The sequence below is a fragment of the Chaetodon trifascialis genome, chromosome 19, assembly GCF_039877785.1.
Source record: "Chaetodon trifascialis isolate fChaTrf1 chromosome 19, fChaTrf1.hap1, whole genome shotgun sequence".
Lineage (NCBI taxonomy): Eukaryota > Metazoa > Chordata > Actinopteri > Chaetodontiformes > Chaetodontidae > Chaetodon > Chaetodon trifascialis.
In genome coordinates this window covers 4,310,964-4,338,739 of record NC_092074.1, presented here as the reverse complement: position 1 = coordinate 4,338,739, position 27,776 = coordinate 4,310,964, and the positions used below count along the sequence as shown (strand labels likewise).

General features: G+C 43.7%; 2 protein-coding genes and 1 long non-coding RNA gene across 3 annotated transcripts in view; all 3 read right to left on the bottom strand.

Moving 5' to 3' along the window:
- The window catches only part of rev3l (REV3 like, DNA directed polymerase zeta catalytic subunit), a 75,003-nt gene extending 57,757 nt beyond the window's left edge, over positions 1–17,246 (bottom strand). Inside the window, exon 1 of the mRNA XM_070986792.1 lies at positions 16,550–17,246. Within this exon, the coding sequence (XP_070842893.1) occupies positions 16,550–16,688 (139 nt within the window). The 5' untranslated portion in view covers positions 16,689–17,246. The remainder of the gene's footprint in view (positions 1–16,549) is intronic.
- A 4,423-nt stretch (positions 17,247–21,669) lies between these two features.
- Positions 21,670–24,846, bottom strand: traf3ip2a (TRAF3 interacting protein 2a). The gene is made up of 6 exons (XM_070987707.1): positions 24,811–24,846; positions 24,643–24,731; positions 24,494–24,562; positions 24,295–24,399; positions 23,577–23,651; positions 21,670–22,365 (listed from the first exon to the last, which is right to left on the bottom strand). Exons 3-6 carry the CDS (start codon positions 24,530–24,532, stop codon positions 22,219–22,221), a joined length of 366 nt encoding a protein of 121 aa, XP_070843808.1. The 5' UTR covers positions 24,533–24,562; positions 24,643–24,731; positions 24,811–24,846; the 3' UTR covers positions 21,670–22,218.
- Positions 24,847–24,855: 9 nt separating this feature from the next.
- LOC139347871 (uncharacterized) lies at positions 24,856–27,385 on the bottom strand. Its single transcript, XR_011603354.1, has 3 exons — positions 27,264–27,385; positions 25,110–25,248; positions 24,856–24,983 (listed from the first exon to the last, which is right to left on the bottom strand). It is a non-coding gene; the product is annotated as an uncharacterized lncRNA (long non-coding RNA).
- Positions 27,386–27,776: the final 391 nt, after the last annotated feature.

Here is a 27,776-nt window from a genome sequence, read left to right as displayed (position 1 = left end):
TCAACAGCACCACAAACTACAGCCTCCAAAATGATCACAATCCCTCTAATCCAATTACATTTCTACACTTTCCACTTAAAAATGGCTATGATCATGATAGCTGTTGGTTGGAGCTAACGCTACCCTTAAAGGTTTAGAATTTAGTTATGGTTTGGCCTGCTGGCTGAGATACCACACAGGTATTAACTTTAGTATCGGCAGCTTGTGAGGATCAGTATATTTACCCATCCCTGGCTCTTGTCTCAGACTAAACTCCACCAATTAAACAGCTGAGGGCTCAACAACAGTGAACACTGTTTAAAACAGTGACAGTGACTTAAAAGCATTCTGCTCAAATTACTCGTAATAATCAATCAAAATAATTTCAATCATGAAAATAATGGATATGCACAGCCCTACACCTAAACATCTTATTATTCATCAGTTCACTCTCTCCTGAGACCAGAAACAAAGATTGAATGCCAAAAAAGAAAATAAGGAGACAAAATGATTAATTCAAAACAATAGAGGGGTCAAATCAGGTGAGAAGCAGACACAAATTACCATGAAGGGGCCAGAAATTAAGTTACTGGTTATGTAATCTTGTTTTGTCCAGCGTTCTATTTTGTCAGAATCACAGAAATCTACTTAAAATGTGAGCAATAACACCATTTGGATGGAAACAGCTGGAGAGCAAACAAACAGGAAGCAATAGGTCTGGACAGAAAGACAAAAAAAATGGCTTTTTACCAAAGTGTGGATAGAAACAGATCATAGAGAGAGGGACAAAGAGAAACAGAGGGGGCATGAGTGAGAAGAGACAAACAGAGAAAAGAGAGAGAGAGAGAGAGAGAGAGAGAGAGAGAGAGAGAGAGAGAGAGAGAGAGAGAGAGAGAGAGAGAGAGAGAGAATCCATGCAGTGAGAGTGTAATTAGCAGGCTGAGAGTTTACAGGAAGAACCCTGTGAACTAGGACACTGTATTCCCACATAACCTCAGCTGAACTTCTGAGAGCAGAGACAGACAGGGAGAGCAAAAAGCAGGTCTGTTTGGCCTCAGCACTGCACATAAATATAGGGAGCATCAGCGTAGGCCATGTAGGCCAAGCACAGCCCAAAGGCAGGAGCAGGGCCGGTCCAGGAGAGGACGTGCACAATGGTGGAGGCCTGAGTCCTGCAGTGAGCCATGAAGAGGAGGAGGAGGAGGAGGAGGAAGAGGAGGAAAGACAGCAACAAAGGAGAAGAGAGTAGTGCAGATGTAGTGAGGTACAGTGGGAAAGAAGGGCTGGAGGAATGAGATGAAGTTAGAACTTAATTCAATTAAACTGTATCAACATGCAAAGGGGAAAAAATGAAAACGCCTTTCTGTGCAGAGTGAAATCCAATTTAGCTTCGACACACAGAAAAGACATGCTGCACATGTAATTGCCAGTGGACCAGCCTGTTTCAGTTATTTCATTTTTTAATTTTCCATACCGACAGTCACACCAACCACTGAAAATACCATGTTCAGAATGGAAGTGTGGTTACTGAGCAGCCAAATCATCAAAACTATTTCTCAGCTAGAATGAAACCACCATGCACTTTAACACAGTCATGTTATTATCATCCTGATTTTTCCTCACAGACCTCAATAACAATAACAATCAACCAATACGTATTATCACATGTTAGTGAGGGCAAGTTGATTCCTGCATTTCAAAATGAGGGTTTTCATTATGACAGCATCAAGGCTGCACTGACTACTGCCCAGACAATAAAATCACCACAAACGTATCAACAATTCCACCTTCCTGCCCATCTTACCGGATTAAAATGCCATCCCTCCATAAATCAAAGCCCATCAGTTTTTTCACTTAAGATCGGTCCTGACTGTCTAACGTCATCAACATCCCATTCCAAAAGCAAACATTATCCACAATCACTTTTGAGCTAAATAAAAAACCAACACACTTTATTAACACTCATTGTCCGTGTTATGGGTTTTTGCCTCATATGCCCCAATAAGATACAAATATAATTCAAATATGTGTCGAGACGATCTGCACACATTATGACATGAGCAGAGGGGGTACATTTATGTGTTTTACTATGAGGGTTTTCATCGTCTCACTGCTGCACGAGCCAGTATCGAATCAGTACTGAACGTTAGCAGTTACCCTGAGTTTAAGCATCAGAATCAATGTCAGGTGAGAAAAAAGCAGATCAGAGAAACCAGAGCACTGACTACATGTTCTAAAGCAGCCAATTCCTGTGATTGACCCTTATTGAACTGCTTTAGAGACAGAAGTTTTCTTTCCTGATGAGAATCACCTAGTTCAAAAAAACCAAACAAATGTGCTTTGTTCTTTGGAAAATGATGAAACGGCTCAAAGAAATAGATGGAGGTTGAGGCCTCCTGGTGAGCTAAAGGTGCCACAGTATACTGCTTGTTATCCCAGCAGGAACGTTTAAGGGACAAACATTTAAGTCTGGACTGAATAAAACTTGGACCACCCCAACCCACAAAAGGACCTGTCAATTTACTTTCAGCCCCTCTCTATCTGCCCTCATTAACGACTGCTACCATCTTAATGTTCAGGCATGCGAGTATGTGGGGCTACCAGAAGAGAAGAAGACGTGGGCGTGCAGGACAGAGAGATTTAAATGGTGTGTGGAGCTCTGAGTAGTGGAGGTGCAGGGGGAGTTGACAGGGTGAGGGGCAAAGGCCAGACCAGCTCCAGTTGTAAACACTCCCTCTCTGTGCGCTATGCGGCAGCTCTCCCGTGGAGAGCAGCCCAGGACAATCCGAGGGCAGGAGAGAGCGAGGGGGAGGGGGATGAAAGGAAATGCTGATGTGATTCAGGAGAGAAAGTGAAAACTCTTGAAACTGGAATGGCATGTCGAGGAAAACAAAGGAATGTGGAGTAGAAGGAGGGGACGATGAGTGGAGGCTGAGTACAGCAGAGAAAGAGAGAGAGAGAACAGAGAGAGGCACAGACTGTGACCAGCAGAGGGAAAATCCTCAGGGTGCCTGCAGCTACTCACACATATGCAGGCACGCACACACACACACACACACACACACACACACACACACACACACACACACACACACACACACACACACACACACACACACACACACACACACACACACACACACACACACACACACACACACACACAAATGGTACACTCAAAGCACATGGGCCACAATATCTATCTCATGATGCTGATCACAAAGACAGGCAGACTGCAGCAACTGCATGCTGCTCGTCAATACAGCCTTCAAGGAAAAACACACAAACATGCTTATTGGCTTTCTTAATTTCAATAGTCAGCATCGGTTGGGGCTAAAGACTACAAGTTTAAAAATCAAAGAAACATACGGGTGTGGAGTTAGAAAGAAGTGAGCTGACCAAACCACTGTAGCCTGCTCCTCATCTCAGTTTAGGGCTAAGCGCTATTAGCATGAGACACGACAATAAATCTATGCCTCCACGCTAATCTAATCTAATCTAATCTGCTTCATCAGCACTGTGGTTTGAAGAAATGTGATGGACAGAAACCAAACAACCCACCAACTGACATCAAAGGTTTAATTCAAATGTGGCTAAATCCTGATTGGTGCATGGCACCTGACATAACTTTTTCTTCAAAATGAGTCCCGCTCACTTTAAGCCCATGAAAGGTGAAAAAGAAGAGCAGAAACCTAATGGAAAATAAACAAAGCTGGTGTAACTGGCAAATATACTGTGTTCATGTGGCTCTCACAGGAAGAGGCTGATTGAGAATTTAAGGTTTCAAGGCCTTTTAAAGACAGACATGTGAGCAGTATCTGCCCTCTCATGTCATTCCCAGAGAGAAAAACAAATAAGCGTGTTTCAGCAAGCTTGGAGTTCAACCAAGCTCACTGCCTGTCTAGCCAGTGTCTTAATAAATTGTGAATGCATAAGGCTAGTTTGACAACAGGAGGCAAGCGCCAAAGACACTCTGCTCCCTTATGTAATGCATTATGTAAAACTCTTCTCCACTAATTATGGGAGAAATTAGTGTAATAATGTGCATCTCCATTTTAAGCAGACACCTCAGTTACTCATATGGTTGGGACTGGTAGATCTAATATGGAGCACCTTGAGAGGAGGAGGAGGAGGAAGAAAATGAAGCGAGGATGATGGGGAAAACAAGAGTCAATAAAAGAAACAGGGAATACAACATGTAATAACTTGGCGCAAAGAAAGGTCTTCAGGAAAGAGAAATGGGAGTCCAGTGTGAAAAGGAAAGAAGAATCAGAGAGAAATCCTGACATGACAGATGCTACAGATTTCATAATGAGCATGAGGAGAACTGGTTAGAACTGGGTGGTTGCCACGGTGCTAGAGGATGCTGTGTGTTTGTGTGTGTGTCCGAACTCCTCTCTGATCAGGGGCGGCAATCTCTCGCCAGACAACAGGAGAGATTTCCAAGCTCTGCCTGCCCTCCTTTTCTCAGCTCCGATGAAATTTAATATTCACGGCGTGTCTCGCTCTCTGCCACACATCACAAGAAGTAGGGACGGCAGCTCGGCTGGTGCATTGGGTGAGCAAGACTCGCACACATGCTCGCTCTCTCTCTTCTTCTCAGAGCCCTCCCTTCCCTACTCCCACCCCTCCACCCTCAGTCTAACACAGGGACAGCCATAAAGACACAAAGAAACACTAAATTGTAGCTGTGATATTGCTGTGACTGGAGCTGATTACAGCCTGAGAACAGAGAGCGGACGCAAAAAGAACCGAGCAGATCAGGACAGACCTCCTCAAGGAATGAAAGGTTTTAGTTCTGACGTCAGAGATGGTAAATGTCTCCCAAAAATGCAAAAAACGTTTCACAAAAGACAGCTGGGGACAGTCATCAGACAGTGTTTAAGAGTTGGTGGCCTGTTTAACAGCAGCAACAACCAGCCTGCTTCCACCACAGGCACGAGCTCGACTGCATTCAAACACACAGTCTCTCTCTCTCACACACACACACACACACACACACACACACACACACACACACACACACACACACACACACACACACACACACACACACACACACACACACACACACACACACACACACACACACACGAGCTGTGCTATTTTTAGAGCTGGGCTTCCAGAATATCCCTCCCCTTCCCCCTTTTAATAAGCCTGCCCTCAAACTGACTGTACACTGCTATGGAATTAAAAATTGATTAAAAAAGACCCCTTGGTTCCCTCTATGGTCTCCGATTTAAAAAAGAAAGCAGCAGAAAGACTGATGGCTGTTGGTCTTCAGCTGGACATGTAAGGAATGCACTGACTTTAAGCAAATACGCTCGACAGCTAAATGTAAGCAAAGAGACCTAAAGTCTAGAGCTTCTAAAACACCAACGCATATTTGTTGTATTGCTTTGTGATCTGAGATGTGATTAACATTTCTCAGTAATAACTCATGACTAATTGGTCCCGCACCATAAAAAGACAACAAAACAACTAATTGACTAAAATCAGAAGTCACCAGAGACCATAAAGACACACTCTCAGGGCCAATGGTGCCTCCAATACCACAATTATGTCCTCACAGTGTTTTGAATATGACTTTGGAGTCCACAGTTAATCAAGTTTAGAAGCACTACAGCGGATATGGCAAAGTCAGGAAATGTACCTTTAATGGACAATTAGTCAGCCTGGTGAAGCCTTTTTAGAAACCACACACTGGCAGGGTCATTAAGAAGTCCAGTTGCTGCCCTGTTGTGGGAGGGTCACGGCACAGCTGAACCTCCTCCTGCATGTCATGGTCATCATTAAACATGGCTGGTGTTTGCATCATGCTATCAGTGTAAGTAGTCAAACAGGCTGAACCGTCAGCCGATCTTCAGCTCACTCAAATGCAACACGCCGCACATAAATGATGTGCACATTGCTAGCTCGCTACTGCTAATGTCTGTGCTGCTGATATATTGGCTATTTGTGTCAAATAAATGTGGAATGCACAAACACTGCAGCAGTCAAAATTTGTGAAAAGGTGAAGGTTAACTCATTCAATCTGAATGTGCTTTATGAGGTACTCCAATGTAATGTAATGTATTGAGCATCAGTAGACAACACACACAAACGTGTCCACACATTTGTCGCTGCATGCTGTCCACATGCACGATTGAGAGCATAAATTGAGCAAGCGCTTTCCCTCAGCCTCGACTGAAACCATTAACACTCGTTACCATCACTTTGTAACTCTGCTGCTTTAAAGCCCTCCATCATGTTTGACCAGGTCTGATCCAGGGCTTTAAAATGATCAAGTTATGCAGTCTGGTTTCATGTCAGAAGCACAATAATATTTTACATGTAGAGGCAAATATCCTATGAATCATATCCTATTACACAATAACATTAATCAGAGAGCTCATGTGCAGAACCACTGGTGCATTCCTATAATGACAACCACGGTGCTATTACACTCTAATTTGCAGATATGCACAATGCTACAGATTTGTTTGTCTTTGTGTGTATGCCAGCACCCCTATACCCCCCGCCCCCCCATAACACACACACACACACACACACACACACACACACACACACACACACACACACACACACACACACACACACACACACACACACACACACACACACACACACACACACACACACACACACACACACACACACACACACACTGATCCAGGCCTCATTAACATCAATGCTGAATGGCACAGCATGGTAAGTTCAAAGCGCTCTCCCCCCTCCAGCAGCGATTCAAGCTTTCCTCTGCCTGCCAAATTCTTTCATTCTTTTTAAACAAGGTCTTAATCTGTCTTGAAACACTGCAGAGTTCTCCTGCAGCAGTGCCAGTGGCCCTGGGGGAACACAGAGTGGGAAGTCTCCCTTTCTCACCAGCTCGACGGACAAAGCGGGGCCCCTCCTCTTTCTCTCTGAGGGGACAATGGTGCAGGAGGAGAGAGGAAGAGCCCGACACTGAGCAGAGGACCTGAAATGACCTAACACCACGTGCCAACATAGGCTTCTCTCTTCAGACCACACAGAACCACATTACAGGAACCTACTTTGGAAAAGATGAGGTGCTGCCAGGATGGGCGACTTTACAAACCTCCAGTCAACAGCGGCCCTCAGCAGGCCCCTGCATTAGCAGGCACTTCACATCAAACCATGGCTTTTTCATACAACTGCATCAAAAGACAAAATACTTCCCGTTATCCCCCATTCCCCCCTCACCAACGGGCATCTATCTCACCATGGAAATGAACTAAATCACATTACCTCATTGGCAAAGCCATCTGGCACACAGCTACCAGAGAACAACAACAACAACTCCAATGCTCCCCCTCCTTGGGGGGACTTACTCTGGCATAACCCGAATGCCCCAGTGGCTTATAATACAAACAGGGCAGGCACTACATTTAAAATTAGATTTACAGACAAGCTTGTTACCACGTGTGGACATCAGTCAATAGACAATTCATGGCCTGTGACTGAGGCACACCTGCACAATGAGGAAATGTAAAATGAAGTGGACAGACAGGCACTGCCATTCTGATGAACAGTATTTGTACTTGAAAAGAAGAAAAAACGTGAATGCATTTAACAAGGTTAACCTTCAGTCTTACAGACACAAATCAACCAAGAGAGTGAACTGGAGGAACAAACTGACCATTTCACTGGTTGACTGGGGAAAATGTGACAGGGCAGGGCAATCCGACAACAAACCCACCTGATGTACAAAATAACATCAAGCCAGATGTTCCTGGGTTCAAATGAGAATGTGGTTGTCTGTTTATATGTCAGACTAGCAACCTGTCCTGCGTTACTTTTAATCTAAGTCAGCCTGGTGAACACAGTTAACTCCCTTCATCTATGGACCTTGTCTGCTGAAAGAACAGCTGGTTCAGAAGATAGTGTCAGCCGTAAGCAAGGTTGGATTGGACAGATGGATGCTTTCACAATGCTTACTGTACATTATACCACTGCTGTAGTGTCCTTGGGCCAGACATTAAATTACAGCAGCAGCTGAACAGGTGTTTTAAACTCCCTGTGGAGGATCAACACATTATCACCCCACCCAAAAAAAGCAGAGTCAAGCCTGCACAATAATGAGCTGATTTCCAAAATTGCAAAAAGATACAACAGCTACAGATGTTAATGCAAAGTCACCCACCCCACCTGACTCAGTGTGAATCAAGGTGACAGGAAATGCACTGGGCATGAGGATTGCTGCAGTGTCGGGCCTGTGCCCTCGACAGTGACGCCTTCGGATACCCACTGAGAAGCCGGAGGGAGCTATTATAGCCATCAATCAGATTGACTGGGCAGCAGCGGCAGCGGCGGCAGCAGCAGCAGCAGCAGCAGCAGCAGCAGCAGCAGCAGCAGCAGCAGCAGCAGCAGCAAGGACAGTGAGGCAGCTGCTGTACACTCACAGTTCCTCTAAGATAAAAAGAAACCATTGCCAGCTACCAGGTAGTCAGCAAAGGCTGTGGCTGGTTAGTTCAGCTATCTCACGCCAGCTGCTTTAGCAGGTAACACACTGTGACTATTGGTCTACTTTCTTAAATTACAGAATGTAGCTTTGAAGTTTAGGACAGTTCTGTATGCGCAGGACTCAGGAAAGAACCAGTAAGAGAAAGAGACTGGACAAGCAAAAGGGCTCAATGCAGCAGGACAGGGAAAAAGTAAGCTGATAAATCTCACCAACTCACTAATCAGCATATGCGCATGTAAAAAATAAAAGGTAGTGGTGTTGCCCCCCAAAATTGCCCCTGCCAAAGCTGGTATTTTAGCCGGCTCACCAACACCATGTGATCAGAGTAACATATACCAAAACCAGGGGTCATCAACTTGTCCTGTGCGATCCATGTGATGATCTCAGTGGGGTTCCAGTCATACACAAAGCATTTCAATAGTGAGGGAACTTTTACTTATCAGAATTGAATCCTTCCCTGCAGTGGCATAGGGGCTGTGTAAAGTTACTTTAATTCAAATCCTTCCTGCTGTCCCAGTATTACATTAAAAGCTTTTCATTGGTGAATCACACCAGGACCACCAGCAAGATATTGCACAGTGCAGGTGTCCGAACCCTGTAAAAGACTTTCTGACCTGTTGCCTGACACTTGCTTGCTTCTTTTTTCTCATACATTGCAGCCTTTTACATTTCAACTTGTGCCTTCTACACTGGATTTAGGAAGACGTGGAGATATCCAATCCAATCTTACACTCAAACAACTCGTGTAAAGCTTTTGGACTAAAATGTAAAACTAGAACAGTGGTTATTCTGCATCCACACTATGTCGCCTTCATCTGGCATTGACACCATTACAAGAAAGGACCTTGAGTTGCAGAAAGGATATTGGCAATTGCTTACACCATTGCATTTAATGGCTGTTTGGTTGCGCGTGACAACATGCCAAATTGATTTATGCTGTAAATTCCCTGATAGCGTTCTGATAATAAAAATGTCAAAAAATGTCACATTTCAGCACTTTTGAATTTTCAGATAATTGATCAGTTGGTTGAATGACTTTAGACAAATCAGTATTGTGTCCAACACATCACCTGTGGCTAGATGTTGCTCATTAGCCGCAAGCATTTCAGCCTCTGTGACTGTAATCCACCACAAAGGCCACCTGTGGTATCAAGGGAGGGAGGAGGGAGACAAGGCCTCCTCCCTCATTTATATACATGGTTCACAAAGGCCTGTGGGAAAGAGGGGAAGGGGAGGGGCGTGTTTACCTTTTGAGGCTTTTTTACTATGGCTGCCCTGACTGTGTCTGGACGAGCCAGTCTCAAGCCAGCTAGCACAGCTAGTACCAGCTAGGTAGGCTCCTACAACAGAGACATGAGGAAACGGCACTCGGGTAACCAGCACAACAGCAGTGGGGAGGTGTGAGTGACTGCTGCCGGGCACTGTGTAATGGTTGATGACTGACTGGGGCACCTCTGGAGTCAACAGTGACAAACACACACAGGAAACTAATCCAGGATGTGCTCCAATAATGTTAATATTGTCATAAACTGAGTAAGTGAGTCAGACGTGGGTGACAACAATATAGTAAGTAGGTAAACATCTAAATGGCTAAAAGAAGCATTCCTGTGTGGCTTTCAAAAAAAAGCTGTCAATCATACAGGATCCATATATGAAGAATGTTATGTGCAGTTCAACCACAATGTAAGACAGTGCCATCCGCAGCCATGAAAATGCCGTCAACTGTTTTGTGTTCCAACTTTGTGTGCTGTTACAAGTCCCACTGGCAGAAACAACCTTAGTCGTGAACATCAGGCAGTCTGACTGCTCTCTACTATGAAACTTGAACAGGCTATCGCCACTTCATGACCAGAGAAATGATGCATTAAAAGACTTCATCGCTCGAGAAACAAACTGGTCAATTGACTACTTGGACCCTGGGTTGCCAGCTATGGACGCAAGAGCCAACTTGTTCTCCCCTGATGCGGGTTCTAGTACCTAAACTCATGGTACTTACCAATATGGAGTACTGACCCAACACCAGTGCACACATTACGTACATCGTACGTACATCACTGCATGGAACACACTAGCATTATTTTTATATGAGGTAAAATGAGGCCAGGGATTGCTGTGGCACTAAAAGCTGAGTTGGCAGTCCACCAAGAATCAATGAATGTAACTGATGGTGAAAACACTGAACTTTATGATGTCACTGACAGAGGAAACCAATCCACTTAATAAGGATAGTATTGAGGATGATGCTGTGTATACCTATTATGCACATGAATCAGGGACACTGTGATTCATGGTCAGTGCCCAGACCTTCAGGCCACTAGGGTGATCCATGAATCAATACCAGTCCAAAATTTTGCTTTTAAAAATACGAGTGTGATTGGGCTCTGTCATTTTATATATAGTCCAAACCTACTGGTAAAACTGAGCTGTCAGTATATTTGCACTTACAGCAGTAAGAACCTGAGTCCTCTGCATTTATTCCACTGACCAACTTCAGTCCCAAAAGAGTCCCCAAAGAAGAGACAAAATTCTGTAAAACATTCCCTCCTCTTATTCTTAGCCTTGACAAGAAGGCTTTTTAGATGCAAAAACATCACAAGATGAGAATTAGTGTGGGGCAGTATTCAGCCTCTCTGTGACGTTCTTCTATTACCAACATGGCCTTACTGACCAGACTCCTTGAACAAAACAAGAAAATCACCAGAACAAAAGAATAAAAAGTCAAATCCAGTAACCTCATATTAACAATTAGGCATCTCACTCAATTCTAAAGTAATTAGAGGCAACTGCAGTGCCAGTTTGAGGATGATAATTGAACCCAAGTAACTGACAGGGAGAGAGGCAAGTAAACAGTTAAAGGGACAATGACCTTCTGCCTAATGAGCCGCAGAGTCCTTTTGAATCTGCCTATTATCCTATTAATGGATCCGGGAGGAATTCCTTCAGATGGCATTAAGGGTTCCCCTGGAGAGAGCTAAACCTGGGGGAAGAGGGGCAGAGGAGAGGAAGAGGCCCTTGGTTTGATTTCTCCCTGCGCTTAATGCTTGGCCCCCCTCATTCAGGTCAATTGGTCATGCACTTCCTCCCTCTCTGCTCTTACGCACACCCAATAAACACTCAAGTGCACATGTCCAAGCAAGGAACCAAAACAGTGTGTCTCCTGCTGTCATGGGGCCCAGGGCCTGTCAGTGCATCTGGGCCGAGGTTGTCGGCATCAACGGTGGAGATCAATGCTGTCAAACCTCAAAAGATTTGCTCCACAGCAAGTCTTAGCAGTGTGAGAAGACGCTCACTGTTTATGGCCCTGTGAGACTTTGAACCAACAAGCATGCTAATGAAGTACTTATATTATTATAAATGTGATCATATCATAGTGTGATACTGATCACGATGAGTGCACGAACAGTATGTGTGCAACACAGTCTGGCTGGCTGAGTGCTAACAAAGAGATGGGAGAGGGGGAAAAATAGGAAGCGTGGCATCAAATTACACAGGACTGATTGGTGGGAGTGTGCATGGCTTAGGTCAGGGAAGGACAGGGAATACAAGGCCTGGGGATGTAGGCAGAGCCACATGGTGCACATGCACTGTTGACCGCTTACACAGGGGTAAACACGCTGATGAGATAAAAGACGACAAACATTAAGCAAAGCAGCTCATGAATTCCCCCCTTCTGGCCAGACAATAAAAAAATCACCATGAAGGCAACAGGAAATATTAAAACATAACTCCTCTTGAGGAGGTGTGGTCTGTTTCTGAGGCACAGAGAAAGAGAAAGAGCTCTCTCCACTTCAATGTCTTCCAGATGGTGATGTAATTTTATTTCTGGAAAAGCAGAGCTGACTGACTCGGGCGCGCCAGAAGTAATACATAAACTGAGCAAGAGGAGAGTCAAACTGTGCAAATCTGCAGAGAACCCACCACAGCACACAAACTACAGACTCACCACTTTATCATTTACTCTGACTCAGACCACATATACAGTATAACAAGGAAACAATACCAACTACTGTGTCTGTGTACGTACTTGTGTAAGAACGAAATCAGTGAAGGCTTTTAAAGCTCCATTGGGATACAGGCATGTGTTTAAATGCAACATACTCAAAGAATGTTAACCAATCAGACAGGACCAGAGGTTTAAGCATTTATACAGGGTTACAACAAGAGTGTGTGCCAACACACGTGGGTCAAACATTACCACAAAATGGAGGGAAAGCAGGAGCATTGTTATGACAATTGGCACATCTGTATCAGTTCATTGCAGTGTTGCCACTACAGCTGCCTTCCTGCAAACCTTTTGCAGAGCAGACATGTTCACATACCATAAAAGGAAAGCACAGTTGTAATTAACACCCAGGCTACTCAGAATGGGCCAATTGCTTGGCCTCCAGTATTGCTGCTTCCAGCTTAAGACAGGTTTAAATGTATGCACGTGCAGTGGTTTGTTTGTTTTTTTTTTTTTTACTTGTTAGACTTTATTAGCAGCACAGTAATAGTACAATACGCCATCAGTTTTACATAGACAATTTAGACCATCAGTGATGTTCCCAAAACAAGAGCCACATCTAAATTTCTAAAAATAATAATCATTGTTACTTCTCCTTTGCTAAATTACATTTAATTGACTGAATGCAGGCCAAAGGCAAACTGTACACAGGAAAAGCAAAATGCCAAATTTTACAGATTAAAAATGTCAAACTACATAATTAAAAAATGTTATTAACCCTGATCCTCCTGCTTATCAATGGCAAATGTATTTTTGCATCAGTGTGGGGCAAGGAAAATAATTTACACACATAATTTACAATTTACAGACGGTACCAGTCTGCAACATTATTTTAAGCCATTGTTACATTCATACGTGGTCGTTAAAGTAAACAGAAAATGTAAAACAGCCGAATAACAACGTTATTACATTTAGAAAACCGATTTAAAGTGACTACTAATAACAGAAACACCTTCTCTGTATTGATAATCCTAATAAAAGTATCATGCTGGGGACAAAAATTAAATAGGATGATGATGGCTTACTGTCGCTGCAGTCTTGACAAAGCTCTCCGGATTGCTTTAGCGTCTGGCAATAGCTCTTGTATTGCTCTGATCAGCAATTCCCAATTTACAGAGCTAACAGAGCACCACACTGTTGGGTCTTGGTTTAAAATAGTCCCACACTTCAGATGATTGTGGGAGAGGTCTTTCAGTTGCAGCTTGTTGTGCAGGGGAATCCAGGCTTTGACTTGGCACAGCCATCTTTGGGACGCACTGTTGTTGTAATCGATGACATTGATTACAGCAATGAGTTGCCCCAGCCCTAACATAGTCACCATCTGTCAGTTAAACTCTGTAATGCAGGGCAGTGTTTCTCTTTTTCTGGCTTTCAAAAACTGCTCATCTAAACAACTTCACACTCGACACTGCACTTCCTTGGGCCCTCAGCAATGGACGCACCAAGCATGAAGTCAATGGGATGAGCAGTTTTTGAGAAAATCAATGGACAGGCTGACAGACATACAAAGATTCTTTCCTTTATAGTTTGATTAACAATGGATGAGTTCCATGTTGGTTCTGGTATTGTGCATGCTGGCTCATTTGGGTGGTAAAGAACAAGTGAAACTGAGCGACCATTAATGTTATTAATTACACCTACGCATTTCCTGCTTACTGAAGTAAAAGTCTGCTGTGGAAAAGGTCAATTTCTACAACAAAGGTTGTGTAACCCCAACAAAATCCCTAACTGATCAATATTTTACCACTAAATACCTCAACGATTTCTCTGTAAAACTGTCCTAACATCAAACAACAGCATTCTGGATTATGTCACAATTGGGAATAACTGTTGGTGATCACTTATCTCTCAGTCTGAATGAAAGTAAACGCAAAAATACCTGACTGGATTAGCTACTATTGTTAACTGAAAAGGGCATCAACCAGCCAGTTTAGTGCAAAGTCACTGTGACCTACGATCACAAAAAGAACTAAGTTGGAAAAATACCAGATTTTTCCCTAAATATGGCTCAAACGATTAGCTGATATTAATCAATTATTTGATGGACAGAGAGTTAATCCACAGCACTTTTTACTGTCAATTAATTATATCAGTCATGAATCAAGAAAAAAAAATTCACTGGATCCTTTCCAGTGCCCATTATGATTTCCTGAAGCCCTAGGTGACATTTTGATATTACTTGTATTTTCTGTCCAATCAAATATCACCAGGCAATATTCACATATTCACATTCCAGACTGTAAAACCACTGTTTTGCATTTTTGCAAGGAAAATTGCTTCTATGGTTCATCATTGTCAATTAATTTACTGACAATCAGCTATTAACTGACTGTTTGTTTCAGCTCTGGACCAAACATTATTCATTTTACTCACTGGATCAAGCTCAGAAGTGGCACCACTCGACAATAGTGCAGCAAATTAAAACCACACCAGAAAAAGGGAAAAAAAGAACATTAAAACAATAATATGATGTTATGATATAATCTCTACCAAACAATGATCCAGGACAAAATGTAGGACAGTATCCAGTCTAGTATCATGAAATTAATCCCATATCAGTAATATGGTGCACTGTATTTCCTAACTGTAGAGCCTAATTGCAACGCTGTGTGCATTGGGCTCATTGTTCTTCGATCAGTGTTGATGAATTGTCTTTCAGCATAAATTCACTGACAAGCTACCAAGGCTGCCCAGGCTGCCTCTGCTGCAGTGAGTGTGCAGCCCCCTCATATCAGTGCAACCGCATGCGAACGTGCAGGTTTATGACAGAACCAAATTAGACCTGACACCCTAACCCTGGCCCACAGTCCTGCTCTATATCCTTTAATCCTTACTGAAGTACATCCTGCTGGACGTTGCTCTGGGTTGTCCTGCAGAGGAGCACTGCCACAGCATGGGGGACAAGTTGGACTCCTATTTTCCCCACTTGGGACTAACCCTGCTAAAAATACAAACTGTCTCTGTACTGCAACGGTGTTTTCACCTGTCAAATAGGGTTGAAGAGAGGGCACAGCAATCGCAAGAGGATTTGGCTGGGGTGATAATGCTATGCCATTGTGCAGGAAACGGTTCTATTGTTTTGCAGCGTGGGGATTAAGGTGCCCGGAGTGCTCGGCTGTAATGGATTTATTAGAGCGCAGGGCATGTGCCAAATCCCAAATAAAAACACAAATCTCCAGTAAATCTTAGCCCCTCATTTACGTAACATTTTCTTTATATATAAATCTTTAGGTCTTGGTTGATAATGTAATGTCAAATATGGATCGCACATTAATTCGCACACCATGTAGGATTCTGTCTTCATTCATTCATTCATTCATCATGTCCCCCTCATTGTTACATCCTGCATACTAATGTGCTGTCATGATGGCTCCTGCCACTTCAGAATGTACGGTCTCCTACAGAACACAGAACCTACACCAGAGTGCTTTTACGGAACCATAGATTTTATCCCCATTTGGTCTCAATCTCTGCCTCTGATACACTAGTTCTTTGGCCATTGATCTTGCTGCAGTCACCTAATTTCACTAAGAAGGTGAGCAAAGTTTCGTTTCCTTTCATCTACATCTGTCTTTTTACTTGTATTACACTCGGGAAAATGAAATGAAAAGCTAAAAGAGGAGGCAGTATGTTGTAGTCTCGCCTGTCCACACTCCACAGGTTGCACTAAAACCACCATTAACGAAAATGTGTAAGCCGTCCCTGAATGCCACATGTGGCCCTGAAGCCAGAGGTGTCCGCCACCACCGTGCCTTGATGGAGCAGGGGAGGGAAAACAAAGCGGAGTCGTGTGAAGGGGGGGGGGGACTCCCACCGCTGCAGGCAGCGCGTATTCAAAGCAAAAGCGCTGCACGCCGCGTTGGTACAATATGTCAACACCCTAAATCATCTTCCTGTCGTCATTGTGCATGCTAGAGCCATTACATTTCCTCTAAACAATACACCGCGGACGTGTTGGTGTGCGCGCGTGTCCAAACATCAGCCACGAACACGTAACGTGCCGCGTGGAGCGTTGCAAGAAAGCACAGCCATTAGCTTCAACAGTAAAGAAAAACACAAAATAAACAGAAGAGTTGGCTAACCTGCGGGTGTTGCTCCAAATATCCGCACCACCGGCACTTTCTTCACGTCGCTTTCCCTGAATTCAGAATAGCAGACGTCCAGGTCTTTAATGGGACTTGCCAGATAGAAGTCTGCGGTGACGATTCGCACGGCAAACATGACTGCCGCGTCCGTAACAGAGGGACCAACCGACAGAAAAGCCAAAAAACTACTGTTAGGAGTCCATAAGATGCGAGGACCTCGGTGGCCAGCCGAGACCAGCCGAGGGGGACGCTGTCACGGCGGTAAAACAACGACAAAGCGGAGGGGAAGCCCGGTTGTGTCCCATGAAAAAACGCTAACAAAGATTGCCTTGGCTTCAGCGCGCCCCGCGGTGCCGCCGCCGCCGTTGAGGTTCAGCTGTGGTCGGGAGAGCTAAGCTCGACAGCGGCGGGTAATTATCGGACTCTCCGCAGCTGTCGGGTCCATGTTGTACTTGTAATTGGAGCTGTCCCGTGATTTCAGCTTTCTCTGTGATGTTTTTGTTTTCAGGCAGGAGGACGTTCCGCAGGCTTCCGGTATGTAGCGTTATCTTTCCAAATCACGCCTCAGAACTAGTCCCAGCCAGTCCCGTTTTATCAGACAGCCCCTCACTGGTGCTCCTTCTTCCATAACAGGCTAGCCCATGCTAGCAAACCTATGAGTGGATGTAAGCTAGTCAGAATGCGTACGAATAGTACTTCCGAAACTTTTTTTTTTTTTCAGAATAAAAGCGATGTTGAAGAGCCACCCGCGCAGGCGTACAAAGTACCTGAGAGAAAATAATTGATTTATTTTGGAAGTCACAACAGAGATAGTTGTTTATGGCCAGCAGTTATAGACAGACAGGCATAGTTGCCACTTTTATCGACCGCCTGCTACCGAGCCAGGTAACCAAGACAGTTCGCAGAAGTTTATGTCGCAACCAGACGGATTATATTCATCTTGGATGTCGTTCTTCGAAACATTTGCTAAAACCGTAGGATTGAATAAAGACTGTTTTTAGCGCCATGTTCTCAGATACCCTTGTCTGCTACAAATTGTGAAAATCCAAATTTCCATGAATTCACCAGATATATCCGGAATCATCCTGTTTGTTATTTTCAAAATAAGATTGAAAACGTCTGTACCTACACCGGCAATACAAATATCGCCTCAACAAGGGACAAATGACAGGTCCTAACATGTTCGTGCCACTTGTATTGAAGTGTGGAAACATGAAGTGCTAAACTCTGAAAAAACAACAACAGCACACTGCTCATAGTGTACATGAGCAGATATCTAAACAAATGCCAGATTCACACATGTTCATCATGGAAAATGAGTTAGAGGAGGTCAGACACTCCCCTGAGGGTCAGGAGTGTCCATTAAACCATACTGAAAGCTTAGCCATTGATCTGTTACTTATACTATGCATCAATTTAAACCTGCAGAGGAAGTCTGGGCTCTACCTAACCCCCCATTTGTGTAATATGATATCAGTGATATATTTAGATTGCACTACAAGCCTGATGGAAAATAACCTTTAGATCACAAATAAGGAAATGAAAAAAATTGTCCATCCTCTGCATTAGTCTGATAGCTGGGTAATTTTCAATAGCTTAAGTACAACAATCAAATGAACCACAGTGCTGCAGAAAGCATTATTGAGAGTTTTAAACTGATGCCCTTGACTGACTTTTATTCTGTCACTAAATGCGCCTCCCATCGAAACAGGAAACAGTATTGTTGAACTTAATGTAAAGCTTGAAAGCATTTCACCTCATTTGCCACTGCATCATCAACACACTAACAGAGCCAGATCAAAGAGCTGGAAAGCCTCACTTGCCCCATTGGTAAGGAACACATTTCTTATTGGTTGATATATTTCCTGGGAAAGAAAAAAGCTTCCCGAGAATACATCAAACAAAAAGGACGTCACACAAGAATGCATCAAGTCCATAAAGAAATGATACAGGACACAGTGTTCTAGTATATGTCATAACCATCCATCCATCCATCCATCCATTTTCTATGTCGCTTATCCCTTTCGGGGTCGCGGGGGAGCCAGAGCCTATCTCGGCTGTCAACGGGCAAGAGGCGGGGTACACCCTGGACTGGTCGCCAGCTGATCGCAGGGCTATGTCATAACCATTGTTCTTAAATAGACTGTTAAAATGCCTGTTCTTAGGACATTGATAAGCACTGAAACAGCACTTATTACCTTAGTATTTCTAAAACCCTGGATAGGGTTCTGCACTTCTGGGAATTCTTTATTGTATTCAGAATTTGAATGGTGTCAGAAGTACAATTTATCAAATCTCTGTAAATGTGCCTGAATCAAACGTTTCTGGCATCAGTGATAACCTTATCCTTTTCAATCTTTTAGAGCCTCTGAAGCACATTTTTTGTGCAACTCCACGAGACAGCCTGTAGGTACAGTACGTCACTGGATGTGTGTGTGATGGCTTTTTTCCTCCTACACATCTTGCGGCTGTTCAGTATTCCACTCAGATCCCTGTAATGGCCCATACATGGCAGGCAGCGGTGGAGGATGTGCTGAGCTCACTGCTTTCTCCTCTCCACTGAAAGAGCCATAATGCTCCAAACAGTTGGTTCGGTCCGGTTCATGTCGGGGACATCGCAGTCAACGACTCCCAGATGATGAAAAATGTTTCATTAGCATTTTCATCTAGATGGAGAGGGAACCTCTGTCTGCTGGAGTGTGTGCTGACCTTGAGTGAGAGCCTGGTCCTCTTAATGAGTGAATCAGCCGGCGTCTGCCTATGTTTGCCAGCAGCATGCCTGAGGTCTACGAGCGCATATGAGGGACACATTTAACATCTAACTATATTATATATGCAATATTTAATGCAGTGTTTGGTGGGGGCTTGTATCTAAAGTGCTTTCTAGTACACTGAGTGCATACATTTTTAGTATGGATGCCTCAGTGGAAGCAGAGGCTCAAACCATGATGGTGAAAACACAACTCACTTCATCATGAAAAATCTTTAAGAGTGTGTACTTCTCAATGATGATGATGATGGAGGTGAACTATTAATGCCCACAGTCCCAGACGAAATGTCCATCCAATCCCAGCAGAACTTAGTTTAACCAAAATCCCAAACTACAGGTCCACTTACTGGACATACAAGATGGAGTTTGTATTATAAGAATCACTCAGGTGTCCTCATGTGATGGAAATGTGGAACCCCGGTCATGTGATATCAATGGATCATACATGGAGGAAGATGGTAACCCCTGGCTCTGTTCGCTGCTGATGTGACCGTCCTTGATCCACTGCCTCCCAGTCAATGACCTTTGACCTCTTCCCAGTGGACGCTGTGGTCTGTTTGTAGTGTTCATTCGTTCAGTTGATGAAAACTCCATTAGATGTGGTTAAAAGCCCTAGAGGAAGCTAGTAAGATGACATTTAGTTCAGTTTTCCTGTCTAACTACAATTTCGAAGTGAAATGTTAGCAAAGACAGCACTCACATGTGGAACCATACGTGCAACCTGAGCATTCCCACTTCATTAGGTAGGGAAGATAATAAGATCATATCTGGACTTTAGGAACGCAGTTCTAAATGACTGGCTTCATAACACTTGATTTGGTGATCCTACAAAATTGCTGTGACATGTTCTTTGAAGTGTTTTGCATGCATGCCCCTCAGTAGAGATGATTTCTATATTAAAAAAGTGAATTTGTCCTCTGACCATGACTCCTCTCCTTTCATTATTACTGACCATCTTCTTGCTGTTACATCAAAGTTCAGCTCCAACAACTGCTAGTGCTGATGTGTCCCTAGAGGTCTTCTCGCAAGACGTAAATCAAGATTGTTTTGATCCCCAAAAGTCACTTTAGCAGGATTAATGCTTGTTGTCATGGATATATGGGTGAAGTACGGAAACAGTGACAAAATGAGCTCGTGTTCGGAGTGTATTTTACAGGCAGCAGGGTACATGGATAGGGGATCCAGGCCCTTTAGGGGAAATATCTGGATCTGGCTGCTTTGGACTCACCAGATAAGGTAGAGTCTAGTAGCACACAAGTGCTGGAACAATAACAAACAGTGGATTTATTGGTACTGGCAGCACTTATGTTTACAGACAGCACCCTCCTGCAGGAGCTGATAAAAGCCTGGACATCACCACAGCTCCCCTCACACACTGATGGGAGCAAATCATTTTTTTGTCAGGTTTGTTAAACTGCCTTACAGAGTTGAACCAGTCTGTACACACTAACAGGGCACAAATGATGAAGTTCAGGGCTTATCAGGAGTTGGTGTTCAACATATGGACAGACTTCCTGCGCCCTGTCTACGGATCCTTTATCACAGTGCTGCTCTCAGGACCCTCCTTTTTTTTTTTTCTAGAACCACAGTCAGAATGGAAATCAGATATCCTCAGCAGTTAGTCAAAATGAGGACATTTATTCTAAAGCAATGTCAAAACATAATATTAATAACATTGATTTATGCTGAATGGATGTTGGAGCTATTGCCACAAGAAAGTAACCAGGGCTGGGAGTGTTGTCATCACCTGGGACATGCTGCCACCTTGTGGTTAAACATAGGCTTCACAAAATACACAGTCTGTACTGAGAAGACTGGAGTATGCCATGTAAATACCCTATTTCCAGATTGTATGAATGTCAGCTTTGCTCTCTAAGAATACCGCCAATGGGATAAGGGTGAAGCAGGATGTGGTGCATGCCCCACAGCATCCATCTGGTACTCACTACAGCACCTGTTATTTACTGAGAGGGATGACACATAAAGTCCACTGCTGTGAGTGGTGGAGATGATGGCGAGGCACCCTAACAGCCTAGAGGAGACGCAGAGGGACACATCATCATCTCTGTCATCGGCCTACATCATTATTTATCACCCCACTAAGGACATATGTATATACTGTTGCACACAATTTATATCATGTATTTTTTTAGTACTTGTGGTCCAATATAAAGAACACCAGATGAACACTTTACATTACAGCTTTACATCCTCTATGTATAAATCTTGAAGTTGAAGTGAAAAATGAATCACTAAATGCTTTTTAATGTTGTTTTAAAATTGAGTTTACTAATGTGTGTTTTACAGTACATTAAATGACTGTGTGTAAATTAAAGGGTCCCTCGGAGTGACAAACCCACAGAGAATGATCACCTGACTGTAGCTCCTCTCAGCCAACCCGCAGAGCAGCAGCAGGGGCTCTGATTGGCCAGACCCTCTCCAGTATATAACAGGTGGCCTCCAGCACTAGCAGAGCAAATTAAAACAATCAATTGAGCTTTAGAAAATGTATCTGCATGAATTCTAATTAAACGCTGCAAAAGTCTATAAATATTCTGGTGGCACACTCCAGGCTTTAAGGGCGCATGATGCTTTTTTTAATGGCTGTGTTCTGTGTGGGTTCTCATTTCAAATGTTCTCATCATGGAGGAAGACTTCAGAGTATGCAGTGAGATTAGGAATACTGTTAAGACGAATTATAAATGACAGAGCAAACAGAAAACCTGCATGTAAAAATAAGTGAGAGAGGGAAAACATCACTCTGTTGTGACGCTAACAGTCCTCATCCAGGCACATGAAACAAAGTCACACCTACAACATGCCGAGGTTTTGACAAAACAAACTATTTTCTTTCAATTGCTTCGTTTGCACAATTGTCTGTCAGTTTCTGTTTCTCTCAGAGGGGACGAATAGAGAGGGTGACGACATCCCCTCGCTGTGGGATGACGTAGCGCTCCTCCCTGAGCAGGCGCAGCAGCAGGTCCATGGTATCGTGGGGCCAGCGGTAGATCCTGGTGCTCTGCAGCCAGCTGGGGACATGTCTCTGTGGCCCGGACACAGAGCAGAGCAGCAGAGTGGGTCAGTGGGTAGAGTTCAATAAGGCATGCTTATGTAAAATAATATATTGTCTGTTACAAATAGAGACGGCAAACTCCCAATTTAACCACAGTGAAACATTTATTTAACCTATTAGCCAACAGCAAAGCATAGCTTTTAAATCTAAACAGTGTCCACTCTATGTGCAGGGAAACAGCACAATAACACAATATCTAGATGTGCAAAATATGGATTAGTATCCATGGTGACCGCTGTTTCCTGCTTATGGAGGAGAGTGCAAGGTGCAAGAGCCTCGCCTTCAAACAGAGTGTGTGGAAAAAGACATGCACTGCAGTCTGAAGAACAGACCAAACAAAACAACAAAACAACCTTATTAGGTATACAGTACACCAATAGAAATATATAAAACTCATGAATAAATGTAAACTAACAACATAAAGAGATAAATAATGTGAGTTTGGGAACATGGGTTTTTCACAGACTGTGTTTGATAGTGAAACCACTCATAGTGAGCTGTTAAATACAGCAGCTGGAGCCCATTCAGCCCTCCACTGACAGACCTGTGGCTGATCCTTTCATCCAAAATATTTCTGCCATTAATCTCAGGGACTCATAGAGACTGACCTGCTGAGCAGCACACCTCTTCACAGCATTATCATCTGTTTTGGTAGCTACATTTTAACCGACAAACGATAATTCTTAGCATTCAACAACTGCATTTCCCATAAGTCTTAGCCATAACTACAATATGTCATCAGAGCTGAGGAATTAAAGCCCAGGTGTTACTAATGTAGCATAATGATGGCTCTGTCCCAGTAAGTCATGACAGTGAGCCAACATGCACAACACCAGCACCCTGAAACTGAAGCAGCTGAATGGAATTCAGCCATCATTCAGTTGTTGATTTACACTCATGCTCTTCTTACTGTGACATGTCAAACATCAGCTGTGGAAAAGGTCCAGCCTCAGTCACCAGCCACTCAACAGTGAATCATTGTTTTGCGTCTGAAATCAACCAGACACCTTCTTACTTTATCAGCATCAACTGGAGCTAATTTTCCACTCTGTTGGTTGGGTGATGACAGTCAGCTCTGCTTGTGTTCAGCGTTCAGTTCACCCAAATCTTGCCTTCTCATGTGATCATTGTTCAGAAAAGAGAATTGAAAGGACCCTTCACTGTTTATTATTTGTACTGACCTTGGTTGCATTAGGAAACAGCACAGGCACCAGTCTGAAGTTCCGGCAGCCTTGTTGGATGAACTCATTTTGGATCTGCACCAAGAGGAAAAGAGGATACTCAGTGCCTGTAGTACTCCATAACTTACTCCACTTACTCCAGTGCTTTACTTAATAATACAGGCTGAAAATCAATACACCGCCCCTTTTATCTTTGTCTGGTTAACATCGTTAGCATCTGCCTCTGTGTCCATTTTTGCTGTTAGCTGAATTGGAGCTACTGATACGCTGTAGCCTGGATGAACTGTTTAAACGTACTCACTGAAGCACTGCAGTCTGAAAAATGTAACGAATACTGGACACAGGAGGGAAAGTGAAGTTCATTTTCCCTCTGGATAACAATAAAAGTATCAGTAAGACTGTAGACAAGAAACACCAGCCCTAACAGAGATGAGACTGCGCTGAGCATCATGAGCTGTGACAGCCTTCCAGGTCCACAGCTGGGTTGCTTCAGCACCTGTGACACACTGACACTGTGGGACTGTGAGGGTGGGGACACTGGGTGGAGCTAGGAAATGAACTGCCCTGCTTTCAAGTCCCTGTAGGCATTTCCTCATTCTCCTGTCCCTACTGAGATTTGGTTGGAGGGAGTTTAACCACATAAGTTTGCCATAAGAGGGCGATATTTCACACAGGCTCCATTATTGATGGCCGTGTTGGCAGTAATGAGAGTTCCCACCTGATTGTGAATGTACTTGGTGTGCAGGCCATGCTCATCATCTCCATCTCCCTCCACATCCTCCTTGTACTTGGGGCTGATGACCACAATGATGAGGACTGATTTCTGTAAAATGACATCTCACTGTCAGCTGCTGCAGAAGACTACAGATTGCAACTTGATTGATTCTCCGCTGCTCAGACTCAACAGTCAGACTTACATCATTCAAATATCTGTCCATCCATTTGTTGATGCCCATTCTTCGGATTGGATTGTCAAAGATGTCGATCTATCAAGAGATGGGCAGAGTGTGAGTGTTTGGATGGAAAGTCGCCGAAAATCAAAGGCGATGGTGATGACAGGACTTACTGCTGGCTCGAATCCATGATCACTCAGAAATTTGGCAAAAAGAAGAATTTCTTTGGCTGTGTCCACAGAATATGTGATGAAAACATTCCCTGTCCAATGAGAGAAATCAGTGAAACATCCTTAATTGTACTGAATACATATTCATGCAGGGACACCAGTGAGACTTACTACACTCCTCAGGTAGACTGATGGTCCTCTTGATCTCCCCTGGACCAGCCTGGAGGGAGTGGTTCACGCTGACCTCGTGCATCACATCTCCAGGAGGCTTCACGCACTGAGGGGCAGATCCATGGGGGGCATTTGGCACGTCTTTAAGTTGCAGCCTATTATGTGGGGGATTCCTGTGGAGGGAAATAATCAGGAACAATCAGAGATTTCCATATGACATCTGGGAAGCATCATGTGAATCATTATCAGATATCAGATCATGATGACAAACAGGACGGGAATTGTTCTTATACCATGACTGTTGGCGCTGAGGCTCCTGGTTTGGATCCACGGGGAAATCATGTTTATAATGACGATAATAATTATTGAGCTGGGCCAGATTTGCTGGAGGGCAGCACGCACACTGTCTGAGAAGCCTCCCCTGCACTGGATTGGGGCCTGCAGAGAAATGTGTAGGAGCAGACATAAAATTCCTAGTTTGGACAGTTTCCAGTTCAGCAGTAATGAGGTCACGCAGACTCAATAGAAGCACAATGAGCAGCGGCCCAATGATACCTAATGGGTCACAGATGTTGTGATTACTGGATCTGTGAAGAAGCAGATACATTTTTTCTCCTACATTAAGAACACAGTCATTCGAACAACAGGTTCAGATGTCTGATGGCCAATATGGGTATTTGTAGAGTGATGATGCCTGCAGCCAAATCTATTCAATAATTTTCAATATTTGTAAAATAGATCAATATAAAATTGCAAAATAATTAACTAATCTACTACTAATAACACCAGCTATTACATAAGTGCCATGGGACACTAAAAGTGTCCACTGAGACCCACACAGATGAAATTATTTTAGGGTGAACAGCTCATTAAGACAGTGTGACCCACCTACTCAGCACCAGGGAAAACCTGCTATAGATTAGAAAAATAATGTACAAGACTGAGAGTGTACAGCCACGCTAGCAGGCTGTACTTTGACACAGTCAGTCTGACTAAATGCTAACATCAGCATGCTAACGTGCACAATGACAACAATAACATCTTAGTTTAGCATACATGCTATCATTTACTAATTACCACTAAAGTACAGCTGAGTTTTTACAGTTGATTGTAAGTGGATTATGAATGTCTTGACACTGTGATGGCAGTCAAGGTTTGTTGTCCACTGGTGGACGGACCGACCAGCATCCCTCAAACCCCGCTGATAAATAAATGTGCACAAACTAGATTTCCTCACAGGTTTTACTGTCTTTTTGGCTCAGTAAAAAACAGAAAAGATGTCTGTCAAAAACATGTCTGCTAATATTCCGGATTTAGTAAGCCAATATCTAAGCTTATTAAAGCGAGCATTTTTTCCACAGAAGCTACTGTGGTCACAATTACGAGGTAATTGTAAATTGTGTTGAACGAGTAGGGTCATGAAAAGTCATGAAGTTGTAAGTGACTCATTCAAACAGCAAAATCCACCTAAAGTCTGCTCACATTAGCTGCCATTAGCAGCCATGAGCTACTGGTCACGACAGGAGTGTACTGAGATGAGCAAGGGGGAATTTATTGCTTATGAATTCACTCTCTCTCTTTTAAAGAGAGAGAGTGTGTTATTCTTCTTTCAGAGGTTATGTACATAGACAAAAACAGACATTTTCTCACTTCCTCACCTGCTATGCAGGTTATTTTGTTTGTCCATGTTTCGAGATGTCTGTCTCTGATTGCTGATGGAAGCGTATCAGATTGATTCAGTTATTTATTTCAGATTTTAACATTTTAGCAGCAACACAGTATCCTATCCTTAATCCATCCATCCATTGTTTATACCCGACTATCCCTTTCGGGGTTGTGGGGGGGCTGGAGCCTATCCCAGCTGTCAACGGGCGAGAGGCGGGGTACACCCGCGGACAGGACAAGGACGAGGTAACGCTCAATGGTGAAGAGCTGTAGAGCGATCCATACTGTAGGACTCCCAAGATGCCACACCAGGGGTGAGAGTGCCAGTGATCTGGGTGAACTGACCCTTTGACAAGTTTAGATTTCACACATTTGCACATTCATTATTTTTGGATGTATACCAGGTGTTTGTGGTGTGTCACACTATTAATAATCTTGTTGCTCTAAAATTGCTCAGTTAATCTCTCTGTCTCAGTGGAGGATGTTAGTGTCCCATGACACTTGCGTAATAATTAGTATCATTATATATGTCAAACACATGCTTTTCTAATTTGGGTGAACTCACCCTGAAACACTGTTATCATCAACTGATTATTAAAGGAATCTTATGGTCAAATATGTCATTTATCTGATCATTTGCTTCAAAGTAACATGAAATAATGTGTCATCTTTCAGTAACAGACTGTCAAACGTAAGAACATATACACATTCCCCAGCACTGACAGCACCAGCACACATCTACAGGATAACGTTTTGTGCTCTAATGATAATGAAACACGGACACTGACCAGGCATACGTGGTGCAGGGTGTCGTGATGGGACGCGGTGGGTGCAGTTAACGTCTGAAATGAGCGGGAGAGGGGGCTCCAAGCTTTCTGCCTCCTCCACAGAGTGCTCCTGGGGATAGTTTGAAGGGACCATGAGGTCCTGTTCATACAGCGGCACCTGCTCTCTGAAACCTCGAGGCCAAGCAGCTGCAGGCAGGAGGGGGTTCATCTGTGCATCTGAGTGTGTCGGGGGAATGAAGTGAGGCTGGGGGGCGGTGTGACAGGGTGCTCTGGGTTCATGGTTGTAGAGTCTCCACTGGTTAACGTCATGCGCTGCCCCCTCAGCTTGCTCATAACCATGCTCCTGCGGCCTTTTATTGGTGTCTGAATGTCCACTACACTGTTGACATGACGGAGGCCAGGCCAAGTCCAGACTGGAGGATGTCATGCTCTCACCTATCTCAACAGGAACACTCTGATGAGGGCAAGGTCCTGACAACAAGAGCCAACAGAAAAACCGGTTTGCGCCTCACT